General features: G+C 43.3%; 1 protein-coding gene across 2 annotated transcripts in view; it reads left to right on the top strand.

Annotated features, from left to right (window-relative positions):
• The window catches only part of FRMD3 (FERM domain containing 3), a 302093-nt gene that overhangs the window by 183701 nt on the left and 92749 nt on the right, over positions 1-25643 (top strand). For both annotated transcript variants that reach the window (XM_032840452.1, XM_032840453.1), the window contains exons 5-7: positions 3319-3416; positions 9196-9319; positions 25013-25100. In XM_032840452.1, the coding sequence (XP_032696343.1) occupies positions 3319-3416; positions 9196-9319; positions 25013-25100 (310 nt within the window). The remainder of the gene's footprint in view (positions 1-3318; positions 3417-9195; positions 9320-25012; positions 25101-25643) is intronic.

The raw sequence follows: 25643 nt of genomic DNA on the forward strand, positions 1-25643 counted from the left end.
TGTCTCCACAGGAAAGTAAGAGAATCTTCTGTCCTTGCACAGATAGAAATGGACTTTTCATAGTCAATACAATCCTTAGAATTCAAAGCCAATCTAGAAAGTGTGGCCTGCCTCCAGTACTTATGGTTTAAACCCTAACTTGAAATCAGCAAGGGAGAGACAAACCATGAGAGACTCTTGACTCTGGGAAATAAACCGAGAATTGGGGAAAAGGAAGTGGGTGGGGGCACGGGGTCACCGAGTGATGCGTATTAAGGAAGGCACCTGATGTGATGAGCACTGGGTGTTATACACAACTAATAAATCATTGAACACTACATCAAAAACTAATGATGTACTACATGCTGGCTAAATGAATTTAAATTTTTAAAAAAGTTGCATTCTAAAAAAAGTTTCATTTTTCTTTTGATAACTTGTTATTTTGTTGTAAAATTAAAGTTTAAGGAGAATTTGCTACATGAGAATTTAAGATCACATTCATGACCATGCTTAGGGGTAAAGAAACTTTGGGGATTAAAGGCAGGTAGGAAACAGTAAAACAACAAATACTCATTAAAGAGGGGTATTTGAGATCACTTTTTGTCCTTCATTTATCTCTCCATTTACGCAGTCTTTTTATAATCCTTTAGATCTCTAGGGCTTTTGTAAATGCTGCATACAATTGAATGTAATAAAAGTCTTCTTCTTCTTCTTTTTTTTTTTTTTTTGTTGTGAGAACTGTCTTTAAGTTCATGTTGGATAGAGAAGCAGTATTTTTTTTTTTTAATTTTATTTATTTGCTGGAGAAAGAGACAGTGAGGAAGAGAATACAAGCAGGGGGAGTGGGAGAGGGAGAAGTAGGCTTCCTGCTGAGCAGGAAGCCTGATGCAGGGCTTGAGCCCAGGACCCTGGGATCATGACCTGAGCTGAAGGCAGACGCTTAATGACTGAGTCACCCAGGCACCCAGAGAAGCCGTATTGTTAATAGTGGCCCAAGAATGTATGTCCCAGATCCTCTTGTGCTTTTGTTGCTTAATCTTTTCATACAGGAATGATGCTAAAAGGAGATGCATTATTATTATTTTTGGTGGCTATTATATTAAAAAATATCTGAGCCTGATGCTATTTCTAAGGCTCAGTGGATTTTGTCAAACGCACAGTAATCCATGATTATCTCTAGAGATCGCTGATCCCAAGAACCCAAGCTCCAGTGTTATGAAAGCAGATTTTCTTGCCTCTGGAAGCTTCTGTCAAACTTAATTTCAGAATTCTGAGATGAGAATCCAAACCTCTGATTCATCAGTACATAGCTATTTGAAACTATTTTTCACTACTCAACTCATCAAAAATGGAAAGGAATGCTTCATGTTCATTGGGTAACATTGAATAAGTAAACAAGAAACTTTGTGGCATTCGGCCTGGAAGTGTGTAGCCTTTAAAAAGGGGAAGATTTGATCCGATTTGTGTGACCTTGGTTATCTGAATGGTTGTGGCCTGAAAGGCTGTGGGCCTCAAAGTCAGGTCTCCAGACCAGCAGGTACAGCACCTGGGAACCTGGCCCCTTTTCTAGACCTGGGACAGGGCTCAGCAATCTGAATTTTCATGAGGCTTCCAGGTAATTTTAGATCATGTCAAAATTTGAGAACTACTCCCAGAAAGTTTATTGTCAAAAGTATCAACTTCTTTTGGTAGATCCTGCTGTGTACACCTCAGTGGGTTTCGTGTGTTCACAAAGTTGTGCCATCATTGCCACAATCTAATCCAAGAACATTTTTATCAGCCAGTACTCATCCAGTCATTCCTTGTTTCCCCTCCTTCTCACTCCCCCAACAGCCATTAACCTACTCTGTGTCTCTCTAGATTTCTCCATTTTTGACATCTCATGCGAATAGAACTATATAGTATGTGGCCTTTTATGTCTGGCTTCTTTCCACTTAGCGCACTGTTTTCAAGGCTCGTTCCTGCTGTGCGTGGATCCGTACTTCATCCTTCTTCGTGGCTGAATAATATTCCAGTGCGTTCCTGTTCCACTTTCTTTTATCCGTTCATCAGTTGATGGGCATTTGGATTTTTCTACTTTTTTTAGTATTATGAATAATGCTGTATGAAAATTTATGCATTTTTTTCCCAATTTAATTGGATTTGGAGGCAGGGTCTACAGCTTTTTTTTTTTTTTTTTTTTTTTTTATTTTTGGAAAAGCTCCCTGGGTGGTTCTAGTTTGCAATCAGTGCTGAGAACCACTGGTTTGGAACTTTGGTACTCAACGTGTGGACCACGGGTCAGCAGCACAAGCCTCAGCATTAGAAATACTTATTAGAAATATGGACTCTGATGCCCCACCCTGATCTACTGAATCACACTCCACGTTCTCACAGGATCTCTGCGTCATTCACGGGCTCACACTGGTGTGCAAGGCTGTCATGTACGGAGCTCTTAGGGTCCTTACCTACAAAGTGTCATGCTGTTTCTCTGGCAAATTGTGTACCAGACTCTGGGCGAGAGATTTCTGAGGGACTGCCTTTGTGCCCTGCAAACAATTCCATACCAAGTCGGGCAAGGGGGTGTCTGTCAGTTGAACCTCTGCAGTGTCCCCAGAGCCCAGTATACAGCATAAAGCAGGTATGAGATAGAGAGTCAAGCATAAAGCAGGTATGAGATAGAGAGTCATCAGATGGAAACGGCAGTGAGCCCCTAATACTTCACTGTGTCCAGTGTGCTTTAGATGACCCAGCGCCCAGAATTGGGGACCCCCTTCGACTGGCCCGTTTACATCATAATCAGGTTTGCCTGGCTCCGCGGGCATCTGAGTTTGCCATCCCTGGAATGGGGGACAGCGCATGAACCAGAGGACAGCTCTAGTTGTGAATAAATGGACTTTCTGGGCTCATAAACAAGTCCTTTTGAGATTGATGAATGTGAGTCTGTCTGCTGCTGAGACTCCTCTCCAGATACCGAATGAGTCCCTTCTCGTACTCTTCATTTCACACAGAGTGTGGGCACCTGTACCTGTTGGGGGGGTGGGTCGGTGGTGGTCACCATGTGGGAGTTCCTTCCAGGAACCCTGGCCGCTGGGCCCTGTGGCTTTCCTCTTCCTCATGTCTTTAAGGAGGGCCCACTGCCCAGCTATAGAAGCTGCCATGGTCACGGTCATAGTCACATCAGATTTCCTGAATCCCGAGGGCCCCTCGTTTTCATCTGCTTGCCCTCCGAGGGGCTGGGTGTGGCTCGACTGCTCCCGGGAGCTAAGTAGAGTGGGCGGGTAGAGCATGAACAATCCTCCCACTTCTTCCAGGCCTCCGCCAAGACTTCCGCTGACTCTCACTCATTTTGTGTTGCAGGTATCTTTTGTACCTGCAGATTAAAAGAGATATTTTCCATGGTCGACTGCTCTGCTCCTTTTCAGATGCTGCCTACCTGGGTGCCTGTATCGTTCAAGGTAAGTGTGGCTGCAGCCGCCCACTCCTCTGAGGGGCAGTGGAGTGTTCTGTGCTCAGAGCTCTGATTGCCAAGCGTGGAGTCTGTTGGGTATAGTGAGGGGGAAAAGTCTGTCCAGGGAGGTAGGTGTCAAACAGTTTGAAATGAAATGTCCAAGTGTTTACATGTATAAATTATATTTATTCTTTAAAAACACTTAAAATAATTAAAAATACTCACACATAAATTATAGAATCCACTGGCCATCTCAGCACAAACTGTCTCAGCTCTTTAAGCGTATATCAAATGGGATAGCATGCCTCCTTCACTGCTCTGTGAAGATTCCACAAGACTTATTTTTCAGGGTTGAACCAGCCCCAGGGGGTGGGGCATTGGGAAACAGTGAACACATATGACCCAGGTGTTGGTTTCTGGATGTTTCTACCTGTAAGAAAAAAAAAAAAACAAAAACACCTGAAAGGTGGTCTCCTGGGCCCAACGTGGTGCAGAGCCATGGGGCTGGGTCGAGGACCCGAATGACTCAGGTGTTCTGTTCCCCTTGGCCAGCTGGGAGGCAGCTGGCTGCAAGTCTTATTTGGAGGGACCCAGGTGATCCAGCCTTCTGTGGTGTGACTGCTAATGACGTGTTTATGAGAGAAGCGGAGGAGAAGGGAGGGGAGATGAAGAGAGGAAGGGAGATGGAGAGGAGAGGTAGGGAGGTGGAGGGAGGCAGAAGGAAGGGAGAGGGAGAAGGACAGTTATCAAGTGAGCATGTCCTCTTTATGAAGGGTCTGGAATAACGTAGGAGATTACAATGGGTCATAAGCAGATCATGACCATTGTCTGCCTTCACAATTCCAAGCTTCGTTCATAGCTGAAGAGAGACACCCATGGTTCTCCTGGGGTTTCACTGTCACCCATCACTGACCCCGTGGGGTGCCCCATGCCGTGAAATAGTTCCTTGGGCCCTGTTTCTGGGTGTGTGTGCTTTCTGAGAATTCTGAAGAGAGTGTCTGTGGTGTTCTCCCCCTCCCCTGGGATTGATCCAGTGCTGCACAGCGGATGTTGGCAGAGGTGTCAAAACCCTTGGAGATATTCAACTTTAAAGTCAGAACTACAGTGATACAGTGATGAGAAATGGTCCTTCCATCTGCCCCGCGGTGGCGTATGTGCCTCCCAAAAGCATCTCTCTTAACAGCAGAGCTAAGGAAAGGATGTTAAAACCCAGTCTGCCTTTCCCTGCAAGGCTGCGAATTCCTGATTAGGATGCACTGTCCTCCGTATGGGAAAAGCAGATCAATACTAATCCAAGCACCAGACCAGCACATGAGCATTTCAGAGCACATTTAGGCATTAGCGAATCACGGTCAAGTCTCCAAGGACAAGCTCAGTAGGGCTCTGTAACGGGAAACTCGCCATCCTTTTTTATGTTTTCAATAAAGCCACCAGGTCTCCCCCTGGACTATCAGGGCCCATGACACTATTATCCCTGAGAACACACAAAGCTGGAAACAGACTGGCAGACCTCGAAAGGACCCTTCGGCTCTAAGATACAGCAGTGTCCGCGGGCCGTTCATAGCAGATCCGATAAACGCTGGATTTATGATGTTCTCTGGTGTTTGGGATGATCTTTCAGCAACTCTAAAGATCATTACAAATGCAGATAAAGATCTGCTTTGTTGGACCTGTTTATGCTTACTGGGAGAGAGAGAGAGAGGGAATGTGGAGGGAAAGACTAGAAAGCAGGCTTTTCAGCGGCTTCTGACTCACTAGCGCCCTCTGCAGGAGTGTGTGTGCAACCTCAGAATATTCTCTATAGAGAAAACACAGACTGTTGCTACTTGTAGATACTGAATACAGCCAGCGAATTTAGTACGTGCAATGCGTTTTTTCCATAATACAAATTGCAGCATACGTACCCCAAACCTGAGGGATCTATTTACTTCTTTTCTTGGTGAAAATAGCATCTTTCCCGTTCCTTCTATAGAACCACAACATAGTGGGATTGTCATTTTTACCTCCTCTGCCTGGTGTGTACCAGATACTCAGAACTGAATTTGAACTCGGTTCAGATATCCCTTCCTCTGAGAAGTCTTCCTGGGCTTACTAAAGTAGCCTTTCTCCTGTACCCCATTCTGTCTCCTACCCCTGTTTTGTCATCTTTTAAGCGCTTCTGTCTGAAATTATGTCTTTGAGTTGTTTGGGGACTTCTTAGGCATTCTCTCGTTGTAGAATCTGAATTCTAGGAACTAGAATCATGGGGGGGGGTGGTTCACCATAGTATGCCTGTGTCTGGCACGTGGGAAGTTCTCCAGTAATGATGTCAAGTGAGCCTGGGCGTTTCCCGACATCGCACCACTGTGTGCTGGGAAAGAGTGGCTGGTTCCCTCCCTTCTCCATTTATTTGTTCATGTTCTCTGAACATGTATGGAGCAGCTGCTAGGTGACAGGCACTGCATTAGGAAGTCCCTGGTTGGGAGGGAGGACAGGGGAGAGACCCAAGTAAACAGGCAGTGTGAGGATGTGTGAGTGGCTCAACAGAGCGACCCCCAGGTCCCTGCTGTGACCTCAGGAGGGTTCCTGACCCAGCGAGGGTGGTCAGGGAAGGCTCCTGGAGGAGCTGACCCTGGAGCATCCCATCTCTTGTGTTCTTCTGGAACGAGTCATCTCTGAACCAGGGTAAACGCATTGCCAAGCTTGCCCTTTGTACCTACCATCACCCCATAGAATCATCCTTCTGCTTCAACTCTTCCGATTTTTCTGACAGTTAAACTCCCTTAGAAACACTCTAGGGCCTGTTTCAGATTACACGCTGTCTGAGGCGCATTTGTCACAACTCTACCTTCGCATATCCAACTCCTCCTGATAGTCTGAATAGTTACAAGTCCTGAATCATTTATGACCTGTCTTTTGCTTCAGGTGAAGTCAGTTAAAGACCAACTTTAGGCAACAAAAAAGCAGGGCACATGGCGCCACTGAGTGCAGGGTTCCATGGCATTTCTTCTCTTAGTTTTCTGGCATTTTCCAAGCTATTCATTTGCAGCATTTAGCAGTACAAGTTCATTTTATTTCACAAGTTTTCATGGAAAGAGCCCCCCTCCTCCTCCTGCCCCACCACCAGCACCAAACAAAGCCTTCCCTTACCAACCACCATGCAGGCTGACATTTGCATCGAAAGTGACCCAATTTTGTATTGGTGGTCCATTCTCTATGGAAGATGGAGGCATCCAGTTATACCGTCTCTTAAATTTTCAGGTCCAGCCCACTTACAGGGTGATACGTATGTGTGGGTATGGGCATTGGTGTGTTATGTGTGTATTTTTTGAAACTCGAGTTAATCATCAGTTGATGGCTTATTCTCTTCACTGGTCCCTTTGGGTCCATCAGTTGATTGATTGATTGGTTGATTTTCCTTTTCATTATTCTCCATTTCCTTCGCTAAAGGCAATGACGGGGTTCACACAGATCTTCAACTTTGCATACATCCTTATTAATGATTACATTGTTTTGTGTATATACATTTCTAAGTTTTATAAATTAAATGGGGCTATAAAACTCATTTTAATCTCATGCTCAAAACACTGTTTTGGGTATCTATTCAGGTTCTTGGGTTTCCGTCGATTGCTTTTAATTGCTACAGAGTATCTGGTAGGGTACATGGCTCACATTTACTGCTCCTACCAACAATGAACACACAAGTTGCCTTCATATCCTTTCTTGTACTTAGTTTTCCCAGATATATGCCCAAAAGTGGGATTGCTCATTTATAATATTTGACTAAATATACCCAGCTTGCTCTTTGGAAGAGCTGTGTACATCAAGGATCCTCTAGAGGTGAACACGTATTGGGGCACCTGGGTGGCTCAGGGGGTTAAGCCTCTACCTTCGGCTCAAGTCATGATCTCAGGGTCCTGGAATCAAGTCCCACATCGGACTCTCGCTCAGCAGGGAGCCTGCTTCCCCCTCTCTCTCTCTGCCTGCCTCCCTGCCTACTTGTGATCTCTCTCTCTGTCAAATCAATCAATCAATCTTACAAAAAAGAAGTATACACATATTTCCATTTCTTCATATCTCTACCGAGACATAGACTCATCCCACTTCTTAAACATTTTGCCAATCTTGGTGTAAAGTGATGTCTTGTTTTGGTTTCCATAGTTCTGACTACTGATGAGTTTGAGCATCTCTCTGTATTGGCTGTTTGTATCCTCTGACCATCTTCCTGTTGGTCTTCCTCCCTATCTTCTTATGGATTGGTAGGGATTTCTTCTTTATTCTAGATATCAGCTCTTGTCACTTTGCAAATATATTCTTTCAATTTGTGGTCTGTTATTTTGGCGACTGTGATACCTTTAATGAATAGAAGTATTTTAATTTGATTTGATTACTTTCCCTCATATGGTTGATGGTATTTGGGGTCTTATTTTTTTTTTTAAGATTTTATTTATTTATTTGACAGAGAGAGACATAGTGAGAGAGGGACACAAGCAAGGGAAGCAAGAGAGGGAGAAGCAGGCTCCCTGCTGAGCAGGGAGCCCGATGTGGGGCTCAATCCCAGGACCCTGGGATCATGACCTGAGCTGAAGGCAGATGCTTAACCCCTATTTTGGGTCTTTTAAAATTTTTAAAAGTCCATCCTCATGTGGGATATATACTTTAGGTAGTTTTAAGAACTCTGTAATTTGAATTCTATTACAAAGCTTTAAAGAGCTTTGCTTTCCTCCCAGTTTTGTCTTTTTGTAGTCATTAGATGATTCAACAATGATAGGACAGTGGATACAAATTACAGAGTTGGATGTGATTTTGCAGATGTGTTCAGGCATATTGATTTTTATCTACTGCAGAGTCATGTTGGTGATCAAGTTCTTCTAATACAATTTTCCCACCCTCTTTTAGTCTTCTTTCCAGGGCCATTTCTGCCTGAGACACTTGCCCCTTCTGGCCCATTTTCCTTAGCAGGCTTGTGCAATTAGTAATTTTCCCCATGGCCAGAACATCACCTTTGCTGTTCCCAGCTGTGGTTGATGCACATTCTAGGTCCTTCCTCTCCTAGACCCTCTGGGAGCTTAGAGATATGCCAGCATTTCTTTTTGCCCTTAAAGACCCTTTGCAGGGACTCTGTATTACAACCCAGCAACAACCTTCATCTGGTGCACTTGCCCAGGCTTAGATTTACACTCTTTAATCTGAAGAGCATTTCACTTATTTTTAAGTGCAGTCTTTTTGGGTGCCTTCATATTGTGATTTTTTTTTAATTGGTTGCACCATACTTGTATGAATCTCAGAGCAGGCAGCTCTGGCCATAGAACTCCTAGACTCAGAAAATTAGCTATGGAAGGAACCTTGAGGGATAGCCAGTGATTTCCCACTAGCATCCTGGGGAATGTTTGGAAATACTGGGGGCCATCTGTGTTGGTCACAATGACTAGGTGTGCCACTAACACTTAGTACCTGAGAGGTAGGGTGATAAGTGCCCTGACATGTCTTGGAAGGTCTGAAATGATAAAGAATTGTTTAGCCCCCTCAAAGGCCAGTAGTTCCCCATTGCAAAACAACTCTTTAAATTCCTTTATTATATAGATGAAGAAAACAAGCCTCGAAGAGGCTGGCAAGTGCCCAAGATCCTATGGCTAAATTGAGTTAGAATATGGGCTTCTAGTCACTCAGGCCTTGGTCTTCCCATGGATACAAACACATTTTGTTGGGTGAGCTCCTGGTAGCTCTCATTTGGGTGGGAGGAACCATTCCACAAGTACCCTCGCCTTGTTGTTCTTAATCTTTCTCTTATTCTTCACTGGTTACAGCTGAGCTCGGCGATTTTGATCCCGATGAGCATCCTGAGAATTACATCAGTGAGTTTGAGATTTTCCCCAAGCAGTCACAGAAGCTGGAAAGAAAAATAGTGGACATCCACAAAAATGAACTCAGGTAATAGGGGTAGACATTTGGAAGAATGATGGGAGCGAGAAAGTATTCTTACCGCAGGGAATGTGGAAATCATGTTGTGAAGTGAGAGTATTGGTAATGTGTGAGTTACCAATGTAATGTACGAGTGGACCATTTCAGGGGGCAGAGCAATCTTGCTGGGCATTGACCACAGGGTCCCCTGGATGGCTGTCTGGGAACCACCCACAGTTATTACAGCCATATATTTTCCTATGGGTTTTAATCACCCTGAGTTTCTGTAAGTGAAATCTAGGGTAAGTAAGTAATCATTTCTGTTTTGAATATTGTGTTGCCTCTTCCTTTCCTGTGCCACTGCTGAAAACTTGCTGGTGCTCCAGGATGATTGTGACTGATTACAGAGTCATAACAGTAGAACTAGCAGAATGCATACAATAGTCACTGTGTACCAGGTGCAGTTCTAAGTCTTTGTGCGTGGTGACTCATTTAATCTTCATGGTGACTGGGAGATAAGAGCCATGGCTGTTTCCATCTTACAGATGAGGGAACTGAGGCACAGAGAGATTAAGCATCTTACCCAGACTGGCAAGTGGCAGAGTCCTGATTTGAATACTGACAGCCTGGCTTCAGGATCTGTGCTCTTAATCCTCGTGATGTTTCTGCTCTGCGTAGGCTGTTACGTGTGGAAGGGAGCATGGGTAGGAACCATTGACAACTTGGAGTCAAGTAACTCAGGTGCTCTAGTCTGTAACTAGAATTTAGATCTGTGCAAATCATGGAAAAATTCATGGTAATTTTTGGTAATAATAAACATGGGTTGGTATGTTTGGTAAACTTGGTGATAATAAGTATGGGTTATGTTATGACAAGTATGGACGAAGACCTGTATGAATGAACTGCCTCCATCTTCTGATAATTGTGTGTGTGTGTGTAAAAATATACTGTGTATTGTATATATAAATATACATATGTAAGTGTCCCCATATTATGAATTCTGGAACAAGGAACTGTCCGCTTGACAGGCAGTGCTGGAATTCCCTACCTGATGCAGGCACTCCCCCTTCTGGTGAGTCTGAGCAGAGGATACATGTGGCCATTAAAAGTGGCCGCATATTTCAGCTTTGAAAAGATGATCTTTGTTCCTAACAGATGAAGATGATTAGACATCAAAATATTGTACTGATTTCAGAAAGCAATGTGTCATCTCTATGGGTAATTTGAGAGTATTGTCTCCTAATGGAAAGCTTTGTCAAAAATACAGGACACTGACTACTCTTTTTACATCTTAGGGATGAGAATGGTAGAGAGGGGTACAAATAAAGTTCCGGTATTCTAGCTGAGGAGTTTGTGGACAAGCAGTGTCTGGGCAGCTGCAGAATGAGAATCTCTGCGGAGAGGCATTGCATCCCCTGTGTGGATAGGTGGGACTGGTAATCCAGAGGCGTGCTGTGACCAGAATTTGCAGAATCTCAAATGCTCAGGGCATACAATATTAGTAAACTTCTAGTGAGCATTACTGGATGCCAAAACACTGTGCTAAGAGTCTTACGTTTGTCCACTCAGTCCTCCTATACCCTACAGAGGAGGTGCTCTTGTTGCTCCTCATCCAAGGTGAAGAAGGCACAGTGGGGAGTGGATTAAGGACTTGCCCTGTTAGAGGCAAAGTCAGGACTTGAACCTTGCTCTTACTTGACACCAGCACCCACGCTCTTCCCCACTCCGCCGAGCAGCTGTCAGGCACTCAGGTGGTCAGTCGTGTTGGTGTTGCACAGCGATCACCATGGTGGTGGCACCAGAGGGTAGAGACCTTAAGCAAGAGGACCAGTTATTTAGTTCTGCTCTCCAGACCAGAGATACTATGGACCTGGAAAAGAAAGAAGATAGTTTTGAGCAGCCTTACATCAAAAGGGTGACCCACTGAATTTCATGAGTAAATGAGTGAATCAAAGAAGATTCCAGATTGCTTTTTATAATCACAAAGCTGTAGATTGAACCTCATGCCAGCACTTGCCTTTGTTGATAACCCTGAAAGTAGTCGTCATACACCAGGGGGAGCAGGGGTGGTCATCAGTCAGTCATCATGGAAGTAAATCTTGGAAGTAAATGCTATGGCTCCATCAAAGCTTCTGTTCCGGAGCACTGTGCATTTGTCACATCCAGAAAGCTCCTGTGAAGAAGACAGTTGTATGTTGAAGGACAGAAGAGCCAGAAATTATATGACATTACACAGAGAGGTGCAGAGGGTATTTTTCCTATGAATTTTTGCTCACTCTCAAGTAGTTGTGCATTTCCTTTTGTATCAATGCAGCAGAGAGATATGATAGGTTTGGATGGGAAGATAAGAAGAACAGAACAAGCCGACAGTGCAGAGGGAGAGAGACTTTCTAGAATTGGTTGGAAACCTGCCATAGAGACTGGGTTACTCTGGGGGTTTGCACAGGTTGTGGAAGTGTTGACTTCTCTGGTGTGGGAAATTAGACCTTTGGTTGGATTGCTTTGCAAAACCAACAGTGTCAGGTAGGAGTTATAGATGGAAGAGAGCCATACAGGGCTGTACCAAGGTGTTACCGTCTTATTTTCCAAGATCATCAGAGCACCCATGACCCTCCTACACAACAAAGGGATAATGTGTGATCATTGAACTATTGTCACAGAAACTTCCTGAGAGGATTCAGCTGGCCTTTGTTGGGTTTTGAGAGGCCCCAAAATTTAACTTCCTGCTTCCTGCCTGGTTTCTGAACCAGTGGAGAAAGAAAACAAGACATGGCATGTGAGACACAAACTAGAGCAGGAATGGTGTTGGTGATTTACAGTGAGATAAACATATTTCCATTTTCTGCCTTTTTACTTGATTGGAATTGCTCTCCTCTGTGCTTTCTGAGGAAGGGATAAAAGCTGGGATTCTTGGGAGAAAAGTAACTGTGGAGGAAGAAGAACCTTTCTCTCTGGGAGGCTACGTGCGGCTTGAAGGTGGACGCAAGATGGCGTGATAGACAGCCATGAATATGAGAGTTCTTCATGGGGGAAGAAAGAGAGACTCCTTGGATTTTTGAGATGCTGGAAAATAGAAGACCAAAAGTGTAGAATTTCCATCAACTTACATTCTTTTAGATGTTAAAAGAGATTTGTGAATGAAGATTGGAATTTATGGTTGGGCCAACTTTGTTTCCTTCAGTGCACCATCTGAACAGGAGGGTAGGGTAGGGAGAAGTGACAGTTTTGCAAATGTAATAAAATACGTATCGGTCATCACTGTATTAGTCATGATAAACTAGATTTTGCTGAGGAAATGACCCTAAAATCTCAGTGTTTAGAACAAGCAAGAATTATTTGTTCTGTTACATGTCGACCATATGTCAGCTGGGAGTCTCTGCTCACCACTGTCACTCAGGACATTCACAGGTTTGAATTTGCTAGTTGTTGAGCCAGAGAGAAAAGAGAGTTCTGGAAGGTCTTGCTTCAGCTTGGAAGTGATACCTGTCACTTCCACTGAACCATGGTGGCCATAACTAGTCCATAACTGGTCACGTGGTTCTACCTAATGGCAAGAAAGGTACAAACTAGAGAAAGCTAACAGATCTTAAGGGCCTTTGTAATCTCATCAACAAATAGGCTTTTTAAGTTAAACTTTTTTTTTTTTTTTGTTAAAAAACTTTATTTTTTAGATTCACAGCAATATTGAGTGGAAGGTATGGAGATTTCCCCTAGTCTCCCTACATAGCCTCTCCCGTTAACAACATCCCCACCAGAGTGATGCATTTGTTACAATTGATGAACTGACCTTGACAGCTCATTATCACACACAAACCACAGTTTGCCTTAGGGTTCACTCTAGATGACCATTCTATGGACTATAGTATAATGACATGTATCCACTGTTATAGTGTCATGCAGAATGGTTTCACTGCCCTAAAAATCCTCTGTGGTCTGCCTGTTCCTCTCTCCCACCCCCACAACCACTGGCAAACCCCGATCTTTTAACTATCTCTACAGTTTCGCCTCTGCCAGAATATCATGTTAGAATCCCACAGTATACAGCCTTTTCAGATTCTCTTCTTTCACTTAGCAATGTGAATTTAAATTCCCTCTGTGTGTTTTCATCCCTCACTCATTCCTTGCCAAATAATATTCCTTTGCTGGTATGTTCCATGGTTTATCCACTCACCTACTGAAGGACATCTGGGAGGTTTCCAAGCTTTGGCAATTGTAAATAAGGCTGTTATAAATATTCATGTGCAGGCCTTTTGTGTAGAAATAAATTTTCAACCCCTTTGGTCAATGCCAAGGAGCATGGTTGCTGGATTGTAGGGCGAGAGTATGTTTAGTTTCGAAAGAAATTTCTAGATCAGGGTAGATAAAGACACACACACACACACACACACACACACACACACTATCTAGGCTTTCTGGGCCACATGGTCTCTATTGCAACCACTTAGTTATGTTTTTGTAGAGCAAAAGAAGACAAAGACAATACCTAAATTAGTGGGCTACGATTCAGTGAAACTTGATTGACAAGACAGATGGTGGGCCACGTTTGACCCATGGGTTCTAGTTTGTGGAATCTTTTTTTTTTTTTTTTAAGATTTTATTTATTTATTTGACAGACAGAGATCACAAGTAGGCAGAGAGGCAGGAAGAGAGAGAGGGGGAAGCAGGCTCTCCACAGAGCAGAGAGCCCGATGCGGGGCTCGATCCCAGGACCCTGAGATCATGACCCGAGCCGAAGGCAGAGGCTTAACCCACTGAGCCACCCAGGTGCCCCTAGTTTGTGGATTCTTAAGCACATGGCAGAGAAGGTCTGGAATTCATTTCAGCTTCACTGCCTGCCTCTGTAGATAATTTTAAGACAAAAGAGCCATATTTGTTTTTAAGACAATGTAAAAGAATCTTATAATTCACAGATTTCATTTGAGTTTGGTACAGAGAGATGAGGCCCCAGCATGGGGACAGCTTGGAAAGAGGTTTTTCCTCCTTCCAGAGCCCTCTGGTGGCTGGAAGAGGCTGTTGCCACAATCCCTAGGGATGTGACCGTCTTATTTGGACTGTCCTGGTTACTGTTTTCCACAGAGCTTTAACCATGACCATGTGAGTTAGAAAGGAATATCCATTCCATTAGTCCTGAGAGTCCCCAAAGGGGGTTGAAGATCAAGAATATGAGTGATTTCACTTTCAGGAATGCTGAGAAGCTTCTCTGGAGGTTTTCCTAGAGTTTCTGCTCAGCTGGTTTTCTCAATTCCAGTTCACCAAGTTTCTCTTTAGAGGCAAAGACATTTGGACTAGCCACAGGTCATAAGCTTTCAAATATTCAGAAATCTCATTCGGGGGCGAACTGGTCTTGAAGAAGCATATTCCTTGCCCTTAACGAGCAGAAAAATAATCCAATTAGCTGCAGTCATAATGATCTGATGCAGTGAGGCTTGTGCTGGGAGCAGTAATGATACTGAGTGAGTTTCAAACAGAGTCATTATCTCTTTTTATTTCTCCAAATTTGCATTCTCTGGAGATCATGTGCATCCTGGCAAGGATATATAGTTTCAAAAATGCCTAGCTTTCTAGAGATAAGTGACCTGCTATGATCAATACCCTCCGACCCGCGCTTCTGACGGACAAATCACAAGAGCCCCCTTAGGAAAAGTTTTTGTGCAGTTTTGGGAAGATCGTTTATTGTGTGAAAGGAAAATGGGAAAGATCAGATGACTTTACAACTTCTCATCTTTCTGGAGATGTGCTTCCCATCATCTCTACTCCCCACTTCGTGTGACCTTTCCCTTCTCAAGTCCCTCATTTTATTTTATTTTTTAAAATATTTCATTTATTTATTTGTCAGAGAGAGAGAGAGAGACAGAGCATAAGCTGGGGGGAGTGGCAGGCAGAGGGAGAAGCAGGCTTCCCACTGAGCAAGGAGCCAGATGTGGGACTCAATCCCAAGACCTTGAGGTCACGACCCGAGCCAAAGTCAGATGCTTAACCTACTGAGCCACCCAGGCATTCCATCAAGTTTCTCATTTTAAAACCCCAGAATCAATCTCTCTCTCTCTCTTTCTTTCTCTCTCTCTCTGGTGGGCTGTCAAAACAATTTCCATTCCCTGTTGTTACTTGGCATAGGATTTGGAAGAGAGAATTACTTAGCATCACATGCTCCTCCTATAAAACCTGAATCCTTGTATTATGTGACCTGGAATCCGGGACATTCTGGGGAGGGTTGGGCCAGGGGCAACTTGCGTATGCACCCAAGCCATCAGAGCTTTTATAAAGGTAAAATCTGGCTATAGCGACTTGAGAGGAGGATGAGCAGTGTCACCAAAGTGCCACATGGCTTTGAAGAAAGGGGGAGGGTTAGTACTGATAGCTTGAATCAGCCATGACTTAATATATCTTTTGATCACATCTGACATGTGAATTACACATAGTCAAAACCTTTTCGAACTTTAGGTGAACTTGTAACAGTGTATCCAGCCATCCAGCCCTCTGTCTAGGCACCCATTCATGACTCATCCGTACATCCATGCACCTGTCCGTTTGTCCTTCCATCCATGCACCCATTCATGATTCATCCATACAACCATTTGTTCATCTGTTCATGTAACAAGAATTTATTAAAAGGCAACTCTGTGTCAGGAACTGTGGAAGTAATGAGTGACCTAGCCCACTGATCTTGAATTCTACCACCAAGCTGGGATCCCCATCCTCATGGATACTCCCCCATGACCTCATGTTTTGAAAGATTTTATCTAAAAGACAGTACTCACAAAGTAACAATTTGCTTCCTAATTTTCATTAGTCATACACAGCTACATATACATATACAGCTGCCACCCAGAGCCTTTGAATACCCACAGGTCACCAGCCAAAAGCCAAAAACTTGACACCCAATTATTACACTTAGGGGACTCTTGGAGTCCAAAGCAGGGGTTATAAAATGACAGTCGTTGAATTACATGGTGACCCAGATATATGTTCTTTGGGACAAATAAGTTCTTAAAAAATGGAATCAATTGCCAGAAAGTCCCAGCTTCTCTTGCACTGAGATTTGGTAACCCTGGGCCTTCCCCTATGTGGTAGCACTCAGCTAGAGCTAAGCCACAGTGCTCTGTAAGAGACTCACTTGCTCTCCAAATTGCCACCATTCCTGCTTGGCCACCTTCTGCCTCCACTGGTATTGAGTTTGGGACTACTTTCTTGGACCAGTAAGAATCAGATGCCTGAGAAATTAATTTATCCAAGGCCCTTACAATTAGGAAGCAACAGCCCTTAACCTGAAATCTGTGTTTTCCTGTGTAATGCCCTGATACCTTCCTAAGTGACTGCTCTCCTGCAAGACTTGTCCTTGTCTGCCCCAGGGCATTACCACTCTCTCCCTCATAGCATGGCAGTTACTGAAATTATGCAGCGTTCTGGCAAATGCTCTCATAGGGATGGTACCTAATGGTCCCTAAGGGACTTTTAAGAGATCCTTTTCCTCTCTAAACAATTAGAAATGACAGACCGGAGACTCTCCTAGTTAGGATGCAGACAAGCCTGAGACATTCCTCTCCCCCAACACCAAGATAATGCAACAAGCTACACAGACTACAGAATCCTAGTTTTGAAACCAATATGAGAACAAAGAAATCTTAAAGACTGAAATCCAGAATGTCCTTCCTAAGACAGTGGACACCTGCACTTGGTTTCACTTCTGATGGTGTGGGAGGAGGAGGTGGAGTATGCCATAGGTGGGATCAAGACGAACTAACCAAATCTTCAGCAAGCTTTCGATGGCCATGAGTGGGCTGACTTAACTGTTGGGATCCAAGGACTCCAGCTGCAGAATGAGTTGCACATTCCCACCACCCTTTGGCCCTACGCCTTCAAGAGAAGAGGGAAAAAGTCAGACAGGGCTGGAGAGCTGAGTGAGATTCCTCCAAGACACTCCAGACTTTCAGCCAAGGTAGGGTAGCTCTCGCCAACATCAGGGAAAGGACCACAGGGTGGTCCTTCCAAAGTACTGAGAGCCAGAGACAGGACTGGAGAGCAAAGAAGATTCCTTGAAACCGAAAAACTTGAGATCAAGGTGGAAAAGCATAGAGAACTCTCCAGAGTCTAATGGATGCTAAGATCCCAGCCCCTGCTCAGGGGTCAGTTCCGAGAGCATTCTTGAGCCTTTGAAGCCAGTGCTGAGTAGAATCTAACTAAAGCTGCAACTGAGCTACATCTAAGAAGATGCAAACAAGTTACAGCAAAACCCAACCCACTCAGGTTGGGAGTTCTGCTTTGCTGAGTTTAATTCAGCAACGCGAAGACCCAAATGGATTAGGTGAAGCCAAATCCACCCTTTCTTGCCAACCCTGTTCCAAGCAATCCAGGTCCTTGCTGGCAAGATGCACACCTCATTTAATCAATGTACACGAAGGATGTGCACAATTAATGCTAACTAAAGATTTGCACTCATTCTTCGGATGCTGTACATTTTTGTAGTCCATGTAATGGTATGTTAAGGGAAGATCAGTAAAAGAGAGTTCCTTTTGGCAAAAAGGATACCAGATAGGCAGACGTGATTACTAGACCACACCGAATTTATTAGAAAAGCATATTTTTAGAGAATGGTTAGCTCTTAAAGAATTCAAGTAATCCCTGGTCTTTACATCAAAATGTCTCATTAGAGACCCTATTAATCTTTGTAGAACAGCTCCCGGTGCAAGATTTAGAGGATAGAAAATCATTATTTTGTGTTACCAAACGGAGTTTTTGCCAGAAACAAATGTCCAGTGGGAGCCCGAGGGGGCAAACAAACAATAAAAAAAATGTTTAATTGGCCTTAGTGTCTTCGTGAAAACCTGATCATTAAACGTTTCTTCCTCGGTGAGTTGGGGAAACTCAGTTTCTAGTGCCCTTGGTGTCTCTACCTTTCCTCCGTTGGTTTTGAACCCTTTTCCTACAATGAACATTTGCAGTTGGCCTTTCTTTCTGTGTGACCTCTTAGATGAAGTCTTTTCAGTGCTTAGCTGTTGAAGATCTGCAGTCAAACCCAAGGCAAAGGATAACAATTTGAGGACTTTTATTTGAAAGGGGGGTCTTTGCTTTGCTATGAATGTCTGGACATGCTTCCTGACATTTCCCCCAACATCATAATTCTGATCTCAGTCACATGCAGGGTTAGCAGGGGAACAAATGCTGTTCTGAGGGTGAGTAGAGACCACTCTCTGCGCTAGGCAGTAGTCTAATGGCTTTTCATCTGTCCGCGGCTTGCTATTCGATAACGAATAGTAGGTACTATTCGTATCTTCACTTTATAGAATCAAGGAGCTGCAGCGTTAGCAGTTCTCTACTCCTGTGTGCAGTTCCTAACTCAGGTTTCAGCAAACATTTTCTACACTAGGCTACGTAATAAATACTTTAGGCTGGGCAGAACATAGGATTTCTGTTGCAGCTACTCAGTCTCGCCACTGGAGCATGATGGCATCTGTAGACAGTACACAAATAGATGGGTGTGGCCGTGTTCCAATAAGAACTTATTGGTCCTGGGGTGCCTGGGTGGCTCAGTGGGTTAAAGCCTTTGCCTTTGGTTCTAGGTCATGATCCCAGGGTCCTGGGATCGAGCCCCACATTGGGCTCTCTGCTCAACGGGGAGCCTGCTTCCTCCTCTCTCTCTCTGCCTGCCTCTCTGCCTACTTATGATCTCTGTCAAATAAATAAATAAAATCTTAAAAAGTAAAGAATTATTGGTCCTGAAATTTGAATGCCCTATAATTTTCATGGGTCATAACATTACTATTCTTCGTTTGATTGTTTTAAACCATTTTTTTTAAAAGATTTTATTTGACACAGAGAGAGACAGAGAACACAAGTAGGCAGAGAGGCAGGCAGAGAGCGGGGGGGGGGGGGCAGGCTCTCTGCTGAGCAGAGAGCCCAAGGTGGGGCTCGATCCCAAGATCCCGAGACCATGACCTGAGCCGAAGGCAGAGGCTTAACACAATGAGCCACCCACGTGCCCTGGTTTTAAACCATTTAAACATGGAAAACCAATCTCAGCTCAAGGGTTGTGCGAAACCTGTTGGTGGACAGGATTCAGCCTGTGGGCTTTAGTCTGGGGATCAATCGAGACCTCTCTGCTCTTTCATAAGGTGTGAGTATCAGGTACCTGGGGTGGATTGCCTCATCACTGATAAGATACAATGTTTAGAAGCTGAAAGAGACTCTTTCTAAGACCTGATAAGCCATGTCATTTTGATATGCTCTGCCATGTAAGAGGGCAGGCACATGGCCCTTAACAGTATTTTGGGGGTAGTGATGGTGGAGCAGGCACAGAGTAGTGCTTTGGAACCAAGCCGACTTGGATTTGAACCTCACTACTGCACTTACTAGCCGAGTAACTTTGAGCAAGTTACTTTTCCTTTGGGTATTGGAATCCTCATCTACAAAAGGAGGATAAGGATTTCTCCTTTATGAATATCAAGTGACAGAATACATACATTGTTTGACAATGAAAATGATTATTTGTAGCTCAGAACAGTAGAGTTGAGTAACAAGGAGCCCTGCATGCATATCTGTGAGGTTCCTGACCAATCCTGTTTAGTTCAGCAGTGTTTTTGGACTGTACAATATTTTAATCCAGTAATTCTTTTATTAAAAAGGCAGGAATTGCTCCTCTTTTAATCACTGAAAATATATAATATTTTATATATATACATATATATATATAAATTATATGAGTATATAAACATATGTAATTTAAAGAATAGTTGAAAACACGCCCATGACCCCTTGACTCTGCTTATGAATTAGAATATCACCAGATGCTCGGAAGTCTCCTGTGCACCCCTCCCAGATCACCCTCTTCCCTCCTCTGCACTATTGTGAATTTGGGGTTATTCATTCTCTCATTCTGCTTTTGTAAATACACTTCATACATATTACTAAGTAGTGCCTTGTTTGTTTTTGCATGGCTTTGGCAGTCATCTAAATGGACTCCTGCTCTATTCTTCCGTCTCACGTGCTCCCATCAACATGGCATTGGAGGCTTTTCCACGTGGATGTGTATGGCCATAGGTCTTCATTTGTGCTTCTGTGTCGTGAATGTTCTATGATGCGAACATGTCACATGTTATGTGTCCATTCTGCTCATGGGTATTTGGGTTATTTCTAGGCTTCTTGACTAATTCTCATGGGAGTGTAGGTAAAGGAGTTCCTAGCCTAGTATGAACCAAAGTGGAATTTGGAGGGCCATGGAGTGTCAGCTTTTCTAGGAAGTGGTGGCTTGTTTGCTGATGGGGTTGCCCCAATTCACACCAACAATTCATGAGGGTCCCCAGGGCTTCATAACCTTTTTTCTTTTCTGTAAACTCTTAACAATTGAAGTATAACAGACTCAGAAAAGTGTACAAAACATAAAGCTCAATGCATTATTATAAAGCAAGCATAGGGTATCGACCACCCAAATCAGAGAGACTTGGTAACACCCCAGAAGCTTCTCTTCTGCCCCTTCTCAATATTTATCTTCTCCGTCCTCCCCAGAGGTGATCACATCTCTCACTTTTAACACGTTAGTTGTGTTTTGCTCATTTTTGAAAACAGTATAAACTGAATTCATTCAGTGTGTATTCAATTATATCCATCCTCTTCTGTTCAGTTTTATTTTTGTGATGGTCTCCCATCTTGTGTGTAGGTTTAGCTCACACAATTTCATGGCTGTATAGCATTCCATTGTATATCCCTCTCCTGTTGGTAGACATTTGGGCTTTCTATTTTTTGCTACTACAAATGGCACTACTATGAAAATTCTATATATTTCTTAGTAACACATGCACAAGTTTCTGTTGCGTATGGAACTCTACTAATGGAATTGTCATATTATAGGGTAAACATGTTGAACTTTTATAGATAATGCCAGTTTCCCAGATAGCTCTGCTGCATTGCTATTCCCCCAGTAGTATAAGAGCTGGTTTTGCCGCTAATCCTCATGAATGCTTGGTACTGTGTTTTAAATTTTGACTATGTAAATGGATGTAGAAATGATTTCTCAGAGTTTTAATTTGCATTTTCCTGATCATAAAGAGTTTAAGTGCATTTTCACGTGGTTGTACACTATTGGGATATCTTATGAAGTGCCTATGTATGTCTTGTGCTGATTTTTCTTCTGAGTCGTATATTTTAAAAATTGTATTGTTTGTCGATTTATAGGAGTTTTTAAAAAATTCTACATAGAAGTCCTTTTCTTTTTTTTTTAAATTTTTAAATTTATTTTCAGCGTAACAGTATTCATTGTTTTTGCACCACACCCAGTGCTCCATGCACTCCGTGCCCTCTCCAATACCCACCACCTGGTTCCCTCAACCTCCCACCCCCCGCCCCTTCAAACCGCTCAGATTGTTTTTCAGAGTCCATAGTCTCTCATGGTTCACCTCCCCTTCCAATTTCCCTCAACTCCCTTCTCCTCTCTAACTCCCCTTGTCCTCCAGGCTATTTGTTATGCTCTACACATAAGTGAAACCATATGATACTTGACTCTCTCTGCTTGACTTATTTCACTCAGCATCATCTCTTCCAGTCCTTTTCTTGATTGTACATGTTACTGAAACCTTTTCCCGCACTGGGGCTCAGCATTTCCCACCCTGAATGAGATGTCCCCATGAACAAAGATGTCCCAAAGACAGATGTCTTTGAGTTCAATGTCACATTCTCTGGAGCTGTGTGACCCCACGCCTGCTGCCATTTGTGGTTGAGTGTTAACGATTAGGAACTGGATGCCTGTCGGATTTACAAAGGATGGGAATGTGCTCAGACCGCCCAGGCAAACAAAACTTAGTTGCTTTCCAGTATGAACTCCCAAATGACAAGCTTTCACGATTAACTTTTTCCCAGACTGAATATAAAAGCGGGGTGAGCTTTAAAACCAAACTGGGATTTTAAGAATAAACACTGTGTGGATTATACAAAGGTTCTGATGCTTTTACCACCAGGGAGAATGGCCAGCTCTCCAGAGGGGAGCCCTTTCATGTCAAGCAGGAGGATTAGCCTGGAGCAGAGCCAATGGCTTGGGGCTGCTTTGGCTCTGGTCCTGGTTCCCTTTGGCCCCCATCTGGGTCATTAGGCTGAAGTCTGCTTTGAGGGTCACCAGCGTGGGGGTCCTACTTAGTAAAATGTGGACAGCTCAACTCTGCTTTGTCCCTCGTTGGGGGTGCTATGAATGTTTGGGTGAGTGAGTGAGAGTGTGGCAGGGAGGGAAATAGCACCCAATGTTTGGATTTAATAATTTATCTTTCAGTGAAAGGTAAGATATAACTCCTAGAACTGAAGAGAGCTGTGGAGAAATTCTTGTATGTATTGAGAAAACTCAAAAAAATCCCTTTCTCCTTTTCCTTCAATATAGTTGATGGCTTCTTTTAACTTACTGTTATGGTATCAAGAAGAGATATCGTAACAGTGAGTGCGACTTGAAAAAAAAAAAATCAAAGATGGGAATTGTATTGAAGGGACCCATAGAGTGCTGATCAAGATGGATAAATAAAGATGTTGCCTTTATATATATCACAGTGAAACTTCAGCCTAACACTAAGGCTAGGAAAGGGGAAAGTCCGAAAGGCTTTAGAGGACTTTATTTTCTTAAAGCTGGTGTGTGAGTTAATCCCTCAGAAATATGTTCTGTAAAGGTTGGATTAAAAATTATCTCCTCTTTAAAAAAAAAGGTAGCACATATGGCTACCTCTTCCTCCTTCTCCAAGGCCCTGTAGATCATGGAAAAAATACTAGAAAGCGGATTTAGGAAAGAATACCATTTTTGGACCAGAAGTCCAACAGTGTCTTCTGGAAGATGGGAAAAAGATGGAGCACATCCAGGTTGAACACATATGTAGGGTAGGAGTGGTTCTGGGTGCTTCAGGTGACAGACGCACAGGGGGCCATCATGGTGAGTGGACAGCTGCATTTGGCTCAGTTGGGTAGCTTTGACCTCTTTCTCTGTTTCCTCATGAGTAACAACAGGCTTGAGCTGGAGGTACCCCGTGTGGGGGCAACATCCAGAAGAATTACAGCCTTCAGTTTAAAATCAAGTTTCTAATACACACATTTCTCAGATGGCATGCCCCACCACCCACTCCTTCCCTACAAACCTCTGGAGGCCACTGCATTAAACAGATAACGTCAGATGAAATAATGTCCATCCGTGAATCACCCACCACTTAAGAAAACATCAGTTCAGTGAATGAGAGTTTCTGACTCAGTAAACCAAAGGACCCTCACCAAGAAAGCAGCATAAACAGAGCAAATGGAATGGGACTTTAAAGGATACAAAGTGGGATTTCCTCAGAGGAACAAGAGGAATTTATTGCGTGAAATAGGAATGGGCAGCTATTTCAAGAGCCAAATAAATATTACGTTGGAAGTGAAATATTTAACTGGTATTTAAAAAAAAATCTTCAGAAATGGAAAGAAAAGCAAGATGCATGCAGCTGAATAAATTAACAAGCAAAGTCGAACTAAGAAATAATTCAGAAAACGGATGCCTGGGTGACTCAGTCGGTTAAGCGTCTGCCTTCAGCTCAGGTCATGATCCCAGTGTTCTGGGATCAAGTCCCATGTCAGGTTCCTTACTCAGCAGGGAGCCTGCTTCTCCCTCTGCCTGCCACCCCCAACCCCTAGCTTGTACCCTTTCTCAAAAATAAATAAAATCTTGAAAAAAAAAAAGAATGTAGTACAAAAAGACAGAGAATGAAACAAAGGTTATAAGCATGGAAGACAGACCTAGGGGTTTCAAGATCCATTTACTCGGGCCTCAGACCTATTCTAGTGAAATTTCAGTCACTTGGTGTAAAGAGAAGATCTCAAAAGCCTTTAGGGAGAAAGTAGATGGAATACTGGTTTGACTGAGAGCATGATGACTCTTGAGGGGGAGAGGAGGGAATCCATCTATGGGCAGATGGTTGGGTGGAAATAGATTTAATGCTACAATATAATTCTACATGTTGGAAATAAAAAAAAAGTTCCTGTTGTTTTCTTTGGCAAACTCTCCTTGATTGTTACCTCTTTATCCTTGGGGAATGGTTTGGATTCTCTAAGATACATTTGGGATTTAGTCAAAAGTTGAGTCTGCAAAATGCTGCACTATGCTACTTTGGAAGTTAGCCCCAGAATGTTTCACAGCCCTCAGAATTGCAGCGCTTTTCCCCCTCATTGCGGCCAAGACCTTGTTTACCACCCTGGAGGACAGAGCTGGGATTAGTGGCTGAGATTTCCTTTCAAAGTCCGGAGCTTTCCAGTGGAATGGTTAACCGTTCTTCCTGTGCAGATGGCTTTGTTCAGGCTTGCTGGTAGCATAACAGGATTGTCCGTATTCTACCCTGAACAAGAGGGAATGCTCTTTGCCCTGGATAATCTTTTGAAGTGAGGAGGAAAGAGCAGATGCTGATTTCTATTTCATATTAAGATTGAATTTGCAAGCCTTTACTTATTGGTAACTTGATAACCTTGATTAACTGTACTGGTCACTGGAGTCCTCAGAGTACACGTAGGTTTTTTATGGAACAATTAGCCAGGGAACTTGAGCTCTGATTCCTTAGCAAAGAGCTCCTCATGGTGAGGAATGGTGATCAGTGTAACTGATTATTATTTATATAGGGATCTCTGGGTTTTGTTTTTGTTTTTGTTTTTTAGTGTAGGATATTCCATTTTATTGAACGAGGGGACTCTAGATTTCTATAATCTTCTGTATTAACACCTTAAACTTTTGTCATGTGATTCTAGAGGCCAGAGCCCACCAGTTGCTGAATTTAACTTAATCCTGAAAGCTCACACTTTGGAAACCTATGGGGTGGACCCCCACCCATGCAAGGTGAGTGGCCCTCCTAGCAGGCTGACATAAAACGATTGTTTTGTACACACGAGAGTTCATCAGTGTGTGAGATGTTTCTACAGGCTGGCCCATTGCCCCTAACTGGAAGGGACAACAGTCAGTAGGCTGTAATCACAAGTTCTGGTGGTCGATTTTCTCCGTTGTGAGCCTCCCAATTGCTATGTAGTAGCCACTTTCCTAAGTTAATATACATGATTCTTTCATCCATCAAATGGATGGTTCGACCCCTGAGAAGTTACAGGGTCCAAACAGATTTATTCTCAAGACCCTTGTCTGCAAGAAGGCAACCTTAAAAGAGGAAAAAAAAAAAGACTTAAAATTATATATATATATTTTTTATAATCATTTTTTTATTTGTTTTCAGCATAACAGTATTCATTGTTTTTGTACCACACCCAGTGCTCCATGCAATCCGTGCCCTCTCTAATACCCACCACCTGGTTCCCCCAACCTCCCACCCCCCCACTTCTTCAAACCCTTCAGATTTTTTTTCAGAGTCCATAGTCTCTCATTGTTCACCTC

The sequence above is a fragment of the Lontra canadensis genome, unplaced genomic scaffold (assembly GCF_010015895.1).
Source record: "Lontra canadensis isolate GAN:19392208 unplaced genomic scaffold, GSC_riverotter_1.0 scaffold113, whole genome shotgun sequence".
In the NCBI taxonomy this organism is placed as follows: domain Eukaryota; kingdom Metazoa; phylum Chordata; class Mammalia; order Carnivora; family Mustelidae; genus Lontra; species Lontra canadensis.